This window comes from Gymnoscopelus microlampas, assembly GCF_963454915.1.
Source record: "Gymnoscopelus microlampas genome assembly, chromosome: 20".
NCBI classification, from domain to species: Eukaryota; Metazoa; Chordata; class Actinopteri; order Myctophiformes; family Myctophidae; genus Gymnoscopelus; species Gymnoscopelus microlampas.
The window spans coordinates 42,341,541-42,353,817 of NC_139957.1; the positions used below are offsets into that span (position 1 = coordinate 42,341,541).

Consider the following 12,277-nt stretch of genomic DNA (forward strand, 5'->3'; position numbering starts at 1 on the left):
AAAAAAGTCACATTCTGACTGTTGGGGAAATAACTGGAGAAATGTAGTTCAGTTTAGTTTATTTAGCACATTGTTATAAAACAAGTTGCTGTGCGAGGAAAGGAAGAAGCCAGCAGGCTTATTTGGAATCCTTTCCATAATGGAAGAGGTCGTTATATAACATAGATTAAAAAGTTCAATAAGAACAATACAAAACAATACGGTTTACAAGGGGAGCAGCAGTGCAATAAAAACAGAAACGGCACAAAAGAAGAAAAAGACAAAACAAATTTGTGAAATCATCTCTGGCAAGATTTGGCCAGGGGCCCGCCGGGCTCTAAACTAGGTCCCCTAGGCTAGTACAGGGTTTCTCAAATAGGGTGCCGTGATGCAAGTCCAGCGGTGCCGCAGAATACTTTGATAATATTTGGAATTTATCAATATCACTTCAGTTTAACCACTTAGACCGTCTAGACTTAGTAAAACGGACGCGAGTTGCACTGTTCTTGGTGCTTTTTTTTTCATTCTACAGTACACCAAGTCTCTTCGCCAAAAATAGCAGATCTACAAGCTCACAACGCGCCACGTTGTGACGCGTTGTGAGCTTGTAGATCGGCTATTTTTTGGAAAACGCTCCCCCCAGAATAGGGATGCTGGGGTTCAAGTGGTTAAACACCAAGTGCAAACGTTCTGTCCTGATGGAAACGATATTCTCTCAAGTTTTCCGCAAGACTTATACTGGATCTTAGAGGGAAAGTTTCACATATTTACGTAGCATAATATGACATAAGGTTCTAGAAATGAACAATGTCATTCAGGGGTGCCGTGGATGATAAAGTTATTTACAGGGGTGACCTGAGCCAAAAAAAGTTTGAGAACCATTGCCCTAGTATTTCGCTTTACACCAAATTTCTTTGATGAAAAATGCCGATCCACAAGCTCACAACGCATCGCGATGCGTTGTGAGCTTGTTGATCGGCATTTTTTGCTGACTATAGGCTTAATTCACCCCAGAATAGAAAGGCTAGGGTTCAAGTGGTTAATCTCAGAGGGAATGGTCCTCTGAAAGGATGATTATGAGAAGGTCAGGGTCACAATCCAGATATCCAGAGCAGTGGTTCTCAAACTTTGTCGTGTCAAGGACCCCTAAATTCATATGTATTTGGTGGCGGACCCCCATTTGAATATGTTTTGTGCCAGGGACCCCCAGAAGAGAAGACTTTTTGCATTGCGAAACATAAAAAAATGTTAAAAAAATAGCAGATGTACAAGGTGTACGAGCTTGTATATCTGGTATTTTTTAAATATCTAACATATAAATGGATAAAGTGGTTAAAATGATTGTGATGCTATATTAACACATTTTACTCAGGACCCGCTGGAACTCCCCCCCCCCCCCCCCCCCCCACCCCCAAGGACCCCTGGGGGTCCCCGGACTCCACTTTGAGAACCACTGATCTAGAACAAGAGATACAGGCCAAGGTTTGCATCATGAGGTGCATTTGATCGATAACGAGTTTGTCACGTAGCCATCGTCACTCTGTCTCTCTCACTCTATGAATTAAAACTCTGCTCTCCTATTATTAGAAATAGAGCTGCTTGTACTTGAGACAGCTGATGCAAATACTATAGAGCGTGCCAAAAATCCTGAAGGGGGCGTCAACAAGTGTCTTTTGGTAGCAGCGGACATCTTCGAGGGGTATAAACCAGGTTGGCTTAACATTGCCCGAAACAAACATGTCTGCGCTACTATGCCACGTGAAGTAATGTTACTTCCACCGAATTAGTTACATTTTCGCCAGAAACGGACTGTATCAAATATAAGTGACTGACTATCATAAACGATACAGAGCCCTGACAATATCGCCAAGACAGTTTGTTTATTTTTGGAACACAATTCTTATATGAGACGATTCTAAGATGACTCAATGTTATTCTCCATGGAGAAATTACTTTACGAACCTGGGGATGAACAAGTGACGTCAGGACTTCTTTGTTTGTTTTGCTCAAAGTGCTCATTTACATATACGTGTGGCAACCAGATGATGTGGGAGGTAGACAGAGGTGGAAGAAGTACTCAGATATTTTACTTAAGTAAAAGTACCAATACCGCAGTATAAAAATACTCTGTTACAAGTAAAAGGCCTGTGTTCAAAATGTTCCTTGAGTAAAAGTACAAAAGTATTGGCATCAAAATATACTTAAACTACTGTACCAAAAGTAAAAGTACTAAGATGTTTGAAAATAGCAGATCTACAAGCTCACAATGCGTTGTGAGCTTGTAGATCGCGTATTTTCAAATATTATGTATAAAGTAGGGCTGAAGTGGTTGATGTATGTTTTGTAATATAATCATTTATATCTGCAAAGTAACTAGTAACTAAAGTAACTAAAAGTAATTGTAACTAAAAGTAATTGTAGTGGAGTAAAAGTACAACATTTGCCTCTGAGATGTAGTGGAGTAGAAGTAAAAGCACTGAAACACTCCAGTAATGCAAAAATGCCTCAACATTGTACTTAAGTACAGTACTTGAGTAAATGTACTTAGTTACTTTACACCACGGGTGAGAAGTTCAGTCACCCGGGAGAGACTGGGAGCATAACCGCTGCTCCTTCATGTGGAAACATGGAGCCAGAGGCCCCCCGGGGCAGACCGAGGACCACGGGGGGGATTATGTCTACACGCTGGCCTTGTATAACGTCTCGCTCGTGGCTAATGTTGGGACAAGGACGTCTGGAGCTCTCTGCTGCATCTGTTGCCCTCGCTACCCGACTCCGGATAAGCGGTTGAAATTGGATGGATGGATGGATGGATGTTGTTCTTCAGCGTGGTGACACTATTTGTCTTCAGACTTCTTAACTCATTGGTTCTCAAAGTGGGGTCCGGGGACCCCCAGGGGTACTTGAAGGGATACCAGGGGGTCCCCAGCTAAATGATTTATAGGAACCAAATGGACCCTTATGGGTCTGTAACTCTGAGAGTGTACAAATGGAACCAAATGGACCCTTATGGGTCTGTAACTCTGAGAGTGTACAAATGGAACCAAATGGACCCTTATGGGTCTGTGACTCTGGGAGTGTACACATGGAACCACATGGACCCTAACAGGTTCATTTGGTTCCATTTGCACTCTCAGAGTTAAATTAACATTGATTTTACGATATGAATTGGGGTACCAGAGATAGAAATGCCATTAAATGGGGGTCCGTAGCCTCTAATGCATGTCAAACTGTGGGGTCCTTGAAATTAAAATGGTTGAAAATCACTGCTAGAGACGTACTAATCTTCTCTTATGGGGGTCCTGGGCATATCTTTTCAAATGGGGGTCCGCGGAATAATAAGTGTCAATTTGGAAAAAATGTACTCAAAGAACAAAAAGTAGAAGTATTAAAATGTTTGTAAATAGCAGATAGCAGAACAAGTTCACAATTTTCAAATAGCCTATGTATAAAATAGGACTAAAGTGGTTAATGTGTGTTTTATAATATAATATAATTGATATCTGCAAAGTAACTAGTAACTCAAGTTTTCAAATAATTGTAGTGAAGTTAAAGTATAATATTTGCCTCTGAGATGCAGTGGAGTAGAAGTAAAAGTATTGAAAATGGGAAATACTCCAGTAAAATAAAAAATCCTCAAAAGTGTACTTCACAGTATAGTACTTGAGTAAATGTACTTAGTTTACTTTTACTTGCAGTACTTTAAGTATGTTTTGAAGCCAATACTTTTGTACTTTTACTCAAGTACATTTTTAATACCGGACTTTAACTTGTAACATAGTTCTACATTGCAGTAGCCTATTATATGTTTACTTAAGTCAAACAATGGGAGTAGGGCTACTTTTTCCACCACTGTGGACTTGTTGGCTCACCAATCCGGTGATTTGCAAATGTTGTTCACCTGTGTCTTGTTTAGTCGCAGCCAATCTAGCCCTGAAACATGGCTGTCGCTACTTGTTCCTGGTTTTTGAAATGTCTATATTTACATCCCGTACATCTACATAAACGTTCAGATTTCAAATATCAAGTGCTTACTCCACGGCCACGGATGTAGGAAGTTAAAACGCTTGGATTCTGTACCCGTATCTTCCGTATTGTGCAAGAAAAAGCATTTTACTCCTATTGTTGATGGCTGTTTTTTTCATAGTTATAATGCACCAGAGTGCAGTACACGTCCCAACCGATAGGGTCGCGCAGTTAAAAGCATGGAGAAAACGCTTAAGAAAATGGCCACCGATCGGAATAAAATGCTTTTTATCGAACAATACGGTATAGATACGGGTACTTAGACCCAGGCGTTTCAACTTGTAACATCCATGGCCGCGGGGGTCAGCACTTTATATTTGAAATCTGAACGTTTATGTAGATGTACGGGTTGTAAATGTAGACATTTCAAAAGCCAGGAACAAGTAGCGCCATGACGCTTGTGACAGACCAGCGTCATGTCCTTATTAGCGCCTCAGAACACCTGTGTTACTTAAAGCTCCCTGTGTTTGCTGCTCACTGACTGTTTGTCATGATGTTGTTGTCATGTAAGTAGTCAGTCTTTTCTTTGTTCTGTAGGCTATAGTTTCCCTGATTCCTATTAGTGTAGTCTAGTGTCCTCCTAGTCCATATAGTTTGCCTCGTCGTGTTCATCTTGTCTTAATAAAAAAAAACAGGAATTTGGACCGCACGCTCTGCTTTTAATTGCCTCACATCCAGTGGTGGAAAGTAACTAAGTACATTTACTTAAGTACTGTAGGCCTACATAAGTACAATTTTGAGGTCTTTACTTGAGTATTTCCAATACGTCTACCCCACTACATCTCAGAGGAAAATGTTGTGCTTTTACTCCACTACAACTATTTGAAAACTGTCAGACATGAATTATATTAAGAAACATACATTAACCACTCTAGCCCTATTTTATACCTAGGCTATTTGAAAATAGCTGATCTACAAGCTCACAACGTGTCACATCTCTATGCATTGTGAGCTTGTAGATCTGCTCTTTTCAAATATTTTAGTACTTTTACTTTTGGTACTTTAAGTACATTTTGATGCCAATACTTTTGTACTTTTACTCAAGTACATGTTTAATTCTGGACTTTTACTTGTAACAGAGTGGCCTATTTCTATATTCCAGTATTGGTACTTTTACTTAAGTAAAGAATTAGAGTAGGCTACTTTTTCCACCACTGGCTAAACCTACAATTGAGTCCTATTTGGACCCCTTGCTGTCCCCCGAACCTCCCGTTGAGAACCGGTGTGTTGTGATAGGCTGAACGCACGTGTCCGCCACACAGTCAGAGAGAGAGGAGAGAGAGAGAGAGGATCGGAGAGCCGGTGGATCCAGTGGATTCCTTCATTCTGCGGACATTGATGATGAAAACACTTTAGAGAGATAGAGACGCACCTATACAGACAGACAGCATTCAGCGGGACAAGCAACACACACACACACACACACACACACACACACACACACACACACACACACACACACACACACACACCGCAACGAACCGCGCAACGTTACGTGACTGTCTCTCTCTCTCTCTCTCTCTCTCTCTCTCTCTCTCTCTCTCTCTCTCTCTCTCTCTCTCTCGGTTATTCGTGCATTGCGGCTTTTCTTTCCTTTCAATCTTTCTTTCTATCATCAAATGATGAACTTGAACTTGGTGCTCGGCGGTTGGTGACGTGTTGTCGTCATCAGTGCATCATCACGGGATTCATTCATTCATTCAGTTGATCTGCCTGCTGCTGCAGACTGAAGGATTTGGTGCTGAGGAGAGACAGGAGGAGAGAGAGAGAGGAGGAGGCTCTACAGAGAGAGAGAGAGAGAGAGAGAGAGAGAGAGAGAGAGAGGGAGAGGGAGAGAGAGAGAGACAGGAGCTAGGAGAGGAGGCTCTGCAACACACACAGAGAGAGGAAAAATGCGCAGCATCCCTTCAGATGTGCGCGTTATAGAGCACGATGCTCCACTTGGAGAATGACTGGAAGCTTAAAGGTGAGCCGCGCTCCTGCTTTTGACATCCCACCCGAGTCACCGACAGACAGACAGACAGACAGACAGACAGACAGGATCTATAGCCTATAGGTCTACGTGTTGTTGGATGTATTGAGCACCTGGAGGAAGGAGACAGGCTGTGGCTGTACCGTATACCGCTTTTTCGGCCGGGTTGGATGCTCTGTCCACACTGCAGGTGAAACGTTTTCTTCCATATACTGCAGATATTTTTTTCTCTCTCTCTCTCTCTCGTTGACACGTTTTCGATGTGGGCTCTGTTGGAATAACAATAATAATAATAATAGACCTACTATAGGCTGCTGCTACAGTCCTTTTTTTTGTGTGGCTGCAGTCTTCATTGTGACTGTTATCATAACCTAGCTAAGTTGCGTCTCTCTCCTGTGAGCATCTCTGTGTCAAAGGAGCCTTTTTTAGTTTTTCTCGTCTCCTCTCCTCCGTCCGTCCTGGGATCAAAGTTGGTGAGGATGTGGAGTCATGTGGACCGGGGGCACTGGGGGGTGTGCTGGTGTGTGGTGTCCCTACTGGTCACTATGGTGAGCGGGGCGCAGAGGTGAGGAACCGCGAGCACACACACACACACACACACACACACACACACACACACACACACACACACACACACACACACACACACACACACACACACGCGTGCACACACATACACACACAGTTATGTGATATCTGCATTTCGGACAGTTTCTTAATAGTCCTCCTTGTTTGATTTGAATAATTCTATATCATTGTGCATTGCTTCCTGTGTGTGTGTGTGTGTGTGTGTGTGTGTGTGTGTGTGTGTGTGTGTGTGTGTGTGTGTGTGTGTGTGTGCGTGTGTGTGTGCGTGTGCGTGTGCATGTGAGGTGTGTGTGTGTGCGTGTGTAAATAAATATATGTATATATGTATATGTTTCATGTGCATGTATGTATATGATAAATCCATAAATGTAGGCCTATGTGATGAATTAATAAACGTACGTGTCTCCTTGCAGCGCCAACGAGCCCAGTAACATGTCCTATGTGAAAGCCACCGTGGACAAGCTGCTGAAGGGCTATGACATTCGTCTGAGGCCTGACTTTGGAGGTAAAAAAAAAAACAGAAGAGAAAAACCCTTTAGGCTGACCCCACATTAAAATGTCACAGCGACCACCATGACCATTCACCACAATGGGATTTAAATCGTTCAGAAAATACTCTCATACTGTATATTTATATATAGGCTAGTACTGTACCTATATATGATTTAGCATTAAAACCGGGAACACATCTGTGTTATGTTAGATTTTAGCGTTGGCAATTAAAAAATAGCAGATATACAAGCGCGTGGATCTGCTATGTTTGAAAAATCGTGAATATGTGTGAAAATCTTTGAATATGTATATATTTTTTTAAAGTGAACATTTTTCACTCAAATCTTTGCTTCTGGGGGAGGTCACTGGAACAAAGTATTTTGTTAGCATTATTTTATACTTTTGGCAATTTTTTTTTTGAAAAATCACGAACATTTGTGCAAATCTTTGAATATATATATATATCTTTAAAGCAAACATTTGTAACTGAAATCTTTGCTTCTCGGGGGTCACTGGAACCAAATATTTAGAGATGGAGGGGGGTCCGCGGCCAAATACATATCATTTTGGGTGGTCCTTGACATGGAAAAAGTTTGAGAACCACTGATATTATTATTATAGCAACATACGTTTTTTCAGAAAACTGTTAGAATTTAGAAGACATTTTGTAGAATCTCGGCCTCAGGTGTTAATGGGTTAATAATGTTTGTAATTATTCCATTTTCCAAGGTGCCCCTGTGGACGTCGGCATGAGCATCGACATCGCCAGCATCGACATGGTGTCAGAAGTCAACATGGTGAGTGAGACGCACAAAGCTCTGCTGTGACAATATGGGACATCATTGTGGTTGGGAGCAGAGGAGTCCCTCAGGGCCCTGCGCTAGTACTGTATCTTTTTATGTTTTCGCTCAACGTTAAAATATTTTCGCTGGAAAATTAGCCGATCTATAAGTTGCGTTTTTTCCCTAGAATACGAATGCTGCATGGGGTTTAATATAACCGATCTGTAAGCTTGTAGATCGTCTATTTTCCAGTGAGCGTCTTTCCTTAGAATGTGAATGCTTGGGTTTAAAAAAACTGCAGATCTATAAGCTTGTAGATCGGCTCTTTTCCAGTGAGCGTCTTTCCTTAGAATGTGAATGCTGGGGTTTCAAAAAACTGCAGATCTATAAGCTTGTAGATCGGCTATTTTCCAGCGAGTGTTTTTCCTGTGAGAGTTTTTCCTTAGAATACGAATGCTGGGGTTTAAAATAGCCGATCTATAAGCTTGTAGATCGGCTATTTTCCAGTGAGCGTTTTCCCTAGAATATGGATGCTGGTGGGGGGGGGGGGTTTACTGTAAGTGGTCAAAGCTACTAGTTTGGTATAACCGAAACAGTGGGCCCCTGAGAACACTGGGCACCATTAACAGCTTTTTATTATTTTATATTTCATATTGTTGATTTCATATCTACATTTATTTTACAAAATACATTTAAGGCAGAAATATTTCTACAAATTGCTACAAAGCCATGATAGCCAGTCATAATTGGTGGCTAAAACAAGAAGCTTAAGGGGTAAATCTTTAGGTCCAGTAATTATGTAACCGTGCATGTTCAAATAAATCACGGATACTTTGCATTATGTCCGACCATTTTCCAAAGCATACATTTATTCTTCATTTTTTTGTTTTTTTAAATGTATTTATATTTTGAATTTAACATTGAGGTGCCCAAAGTGTTCAGGTGCCTTACTGGACCCGTAATCCAATAGTTCTAGGGGTCCTATTTTCGCCGGTGCCTTACCCCATTATCCCTAAACTTCTTTGGCTTTTTTTTAAAACTATTTTTAAAAACATTTACAAATAGTTCAACTAGCTGCTCTAAATCGACACGGTGTGAGCTTGTAGATCGGCTATTTGAACTATTTGAAAATGTTTTTAAAAATAGTAAAAAAAAAAGGCAAAGCAAAGAAGTTGAGGGATAATGGTTAAGGCACCATCGGCGAAAATATGGCCCCCACATCTTTTTATCCCTGAAAATCCTCATTGTCGTTAATTTAACTCCTGTGAGTATTAATTTAACTCTGTGAGTGTGCGAATGGAACCTTTTGGTTCCATTCGCACACTCACAGAGTTAAATTAACACATGGCTCTGACTGTGTATACAATAGATGATCCAAATCTAGTTTTCTTTAGCCTCCCCGCCCCCCTACCCCCCCCCATCCGTCCGTCCGTCCGTCCCCCCCGTGCTTGGCTTGGTGCAGCGCTGCTGCTGCCGCTGAGGGAAGAGAAAGAGAAGCTTTGCTGAGATTTTTTCAGCACCTCCTTGGTTATTTTATTTTCAGCACCGCGGACAGATCCGCAACGTGTCAAAACCCAATCCTGTATGCACATCAGACCATACTAACACACGCACGTGCACGCACACACACGCACACACACACGCACACACAGTAGCCCTGTGGTTGTCCGCTAGAGAGAGTGTGAATTAACGAGAGAGAGAGAGAGAGAGAGAGAGAGAGAGAGAGAGAGAGAGAGAGCTGCACATGGATTTTTTTTTTCTTTTTTTGCTTCCTGTGCCACTGTTTAGTGATTCTGTTCACGGCTGTGTAGGGAGAGCTTATGGGTGTCAGAGCTTGGAAGCTATAGCCCCCCATATGAACAAACATAGCGGCAGGCGGCGCAGTGCCGATTGCTGCCTCCTTTGCCTGCGGGCTAAGATTCTGCGCTTTGATATACCAGTCTCCTTTTCTTTCTTTCTTTCTTTCTTTCGTTCTTTCTTTCTTTCTGCTTTTTTTTTTTTTGGTCCTCAATGCAGTAATTACATAACGCTGTGTCAGTGACTCAACAAAGGACGCATCCCTGAGTAAACCCACCAACCCGATGATCACTTCTAGTGAGAGGGACGATAAATGCCGCGTCGGCAAAAGGTTGCTATATAAGGGGCTAATATATACACGGTGGTGAATCATCAATATTGCTTTTTTTGGTCTCTTGTTATTCCGTGGTGGGTTTTCTGTTTTCCGCCATGGAGCCTGAGCATAGGCCTAAAGCAGTGGTTTTCAACCTTTTTTTCATGCCAAGGACCCCTAAATTGATATACATTTGGCCGCGGACCCCCGTTTGAAAATGTTATGTGCCAGGGACCCCCCAGAAGCAAAGATATCAGTTAATTTTCACTTTAAAGAAATATAAATATTCAAAGATATGCACACTTTTTCAAGGTTTTTCAAAAAATAGCAGATCTACAAGCTCATAGCGCGGCACTCGGTGCCGCGCTATGAGCTTGTATATCTGCTATTTTTGCATAGCCAAAAGCTAAGTGGTTAAAAATGATTGTGACGCTATGTTAACTCATTTCGCTGGGGACCCCCTGGTACTCCCTCAAGGACCGCTGGTGGTCCCCGGACCACTGGTTGAAAACCACTGGCCTAAAGTACAGACCACTTGTGTGCGTGTGCATGTGTGTGTGTGTGTGTGCGTGTGTGTGTGTGTTGTGCGAGTGCGCAGAACCAAACTTGGGGGTCATATAGCACTGTTTTGCTTTCATTGCCAGGAGGCAGGTTTCTAGAGATCCCGACCGAGGACCGATATTTTTTTAGTGTCCGATGCCGATCTCAATTATGGAGAGTCCTTAGACCGCAGATGACCGATGTTTTTCAACCCTTATCTTAGTTTGATTTAACCACACTTAAGGCCTATTCAGAAATGTACCAAAAAAATATCCGATCTACTACATTAGCTCACAATTTCGTCGCATCGCCACGCTTTGTGGGCTTGTAGATTTGGCTATTTTTGACTTTTCTTTCGAAACATTTAGAAAAACTTGAATGTTTTTTTTCCTATAATAATGACATGCCAACGATAGCATAATTGCCGCCAATACCGTGTCGTCAAAAAAGTAAAATAATGGACGATATTCATATATGGGCCAAACTGATACATCAGTCAAAAGGTGTCTGCTTGAATATCGTTGCTGTCGAGCAGAAACCTCTTATCTCCTTATTCTAACTTTTTGTGGGGTTTTTTTCCCCGTAAATGAACCCTTTAAGACCTGGAACATATCTGTGTAATTTTTTTATTTGAGCTAAAAAGCATTATTTTACACTTTGGCTATTTTTGAAAAATCGTGAAAATGTGTGCAAATCTTTGAATATATATATATATATTTTTTTTTAAAGCGGAACAAAATATTTTGAGATGGTGGTCCGCGGCCAAATACATATCATTTTGGGGGTCCTTGACATGGAAAAAGTTTGAGCACCACTGTTTTTCAGAATACTGTTGGGTTGTAGAAGACATTTCTAGAATCGGCTTCAGGTCTTAATGGGTTAACGCTAGTGATGAGCGGGCCGACCTGTAACCCGCGGGTCCCGGGGTCAACCCGCGGGTGGTCGAGTCAGGATTTCAGAGGCAATTATGCGGGCTGCGGGTGAGCGGGTCAGCCGCTCTCACACGCAAAAAAAAAAGAAAAAAATCACATTCTCTTGTTTTGTCTTTATTCCTAATAAGATATAATAACAATAGTTATTGAATACACTTGGGGTGTATACTTGAAGATTCTTTTCTAACCTTCATGATTTTACAGCATTATATGTACGACCCGCGGGGCGGGTTGAGGCGGGTTGGGTTCCGTGGCGGGGCGGGTCATGAAAAAACCCGACCCGCACACTCACTGGTTAACCCTCTACTTCATTGGTTCTCAAAATGGGGTCCGGGGACCCCCAGGGGTACTTGAGGGGGTTCCAGGGGGTCCCCAGCTAAATGATGGATATTAACCAAATGGAGCCTTATGGGTCTGTACTCTGAGAGCGTACAAATGGAACCAAATGGACCCTAACGGGTCCATTTGGTTCCATTTGTACACTCTCAGAGTTACATTAACATTACATTTACAATATGAATTGGGGTCCCAGAGATAGAGATGCCATTAAATGGGGGTCCGTAGCCTCTAATGCATGTCAAACTGGGGGTCCTTGAAATTAAAATGGTTGAGAATCACTGCTAGAGCCGTAATAAAAATCTTCTCTTATGGGGGTCCCTGGCATATCTTTTGAAATGGGGGTCCGCGGGCTAATAAGTGTCAATTTGGGGGTCCTTGACATGAAAAAGTTTGAGAACCACTGCTCTACTTGATGATAGTACAGCGTCACACAGAAGCATCAGAAGTAGCAGACCCGTGGCCACAGTCTTAATCTGCTACTGTTGCTGTTTCTGACTTTGAAACCTGAAAAGTAGCA

At 42.0% G+C, this 12,277-nt stretch overlaps 1 protein-coding gene across 1 annotated transcript in view; it reads left to right on the top strand.

The window, feature by feature from the left end:
• Nucleotides 1–6,510: 6,510 nt before the first annotated feature.
• gabrb1 (gamma-aminobutyric acid type A receptor subunit beta1) overlaps nucleotides 6,511–12,277 on the top strand; it is a gene marked incomplete at its 3' end in the record, with an annotated part of 126,888 nt that continues 121,121 nt past the window's right edge. The window contains exons 1-3 of the mRNA XM_084043915.1: nucleotides 6,511–6,542; nucleotides 6,979–7,070; nucleotides 7,787–7,854. Of these exons, the coding sequence (XP_083900041.1) occupies nucleotides 6,523–6,542; nucleotides 6,979–7,070; nucleotides 7,787–7,854 (180 nt within the window). The 5' untranslated portion in view covers nucleotides 6,511–6,522. The remainder of the gene's footprint in view (nucleotides 6,543–6,978; nucleotides 7,071–7,786; nucleotides 7,855–12,277) is intronic.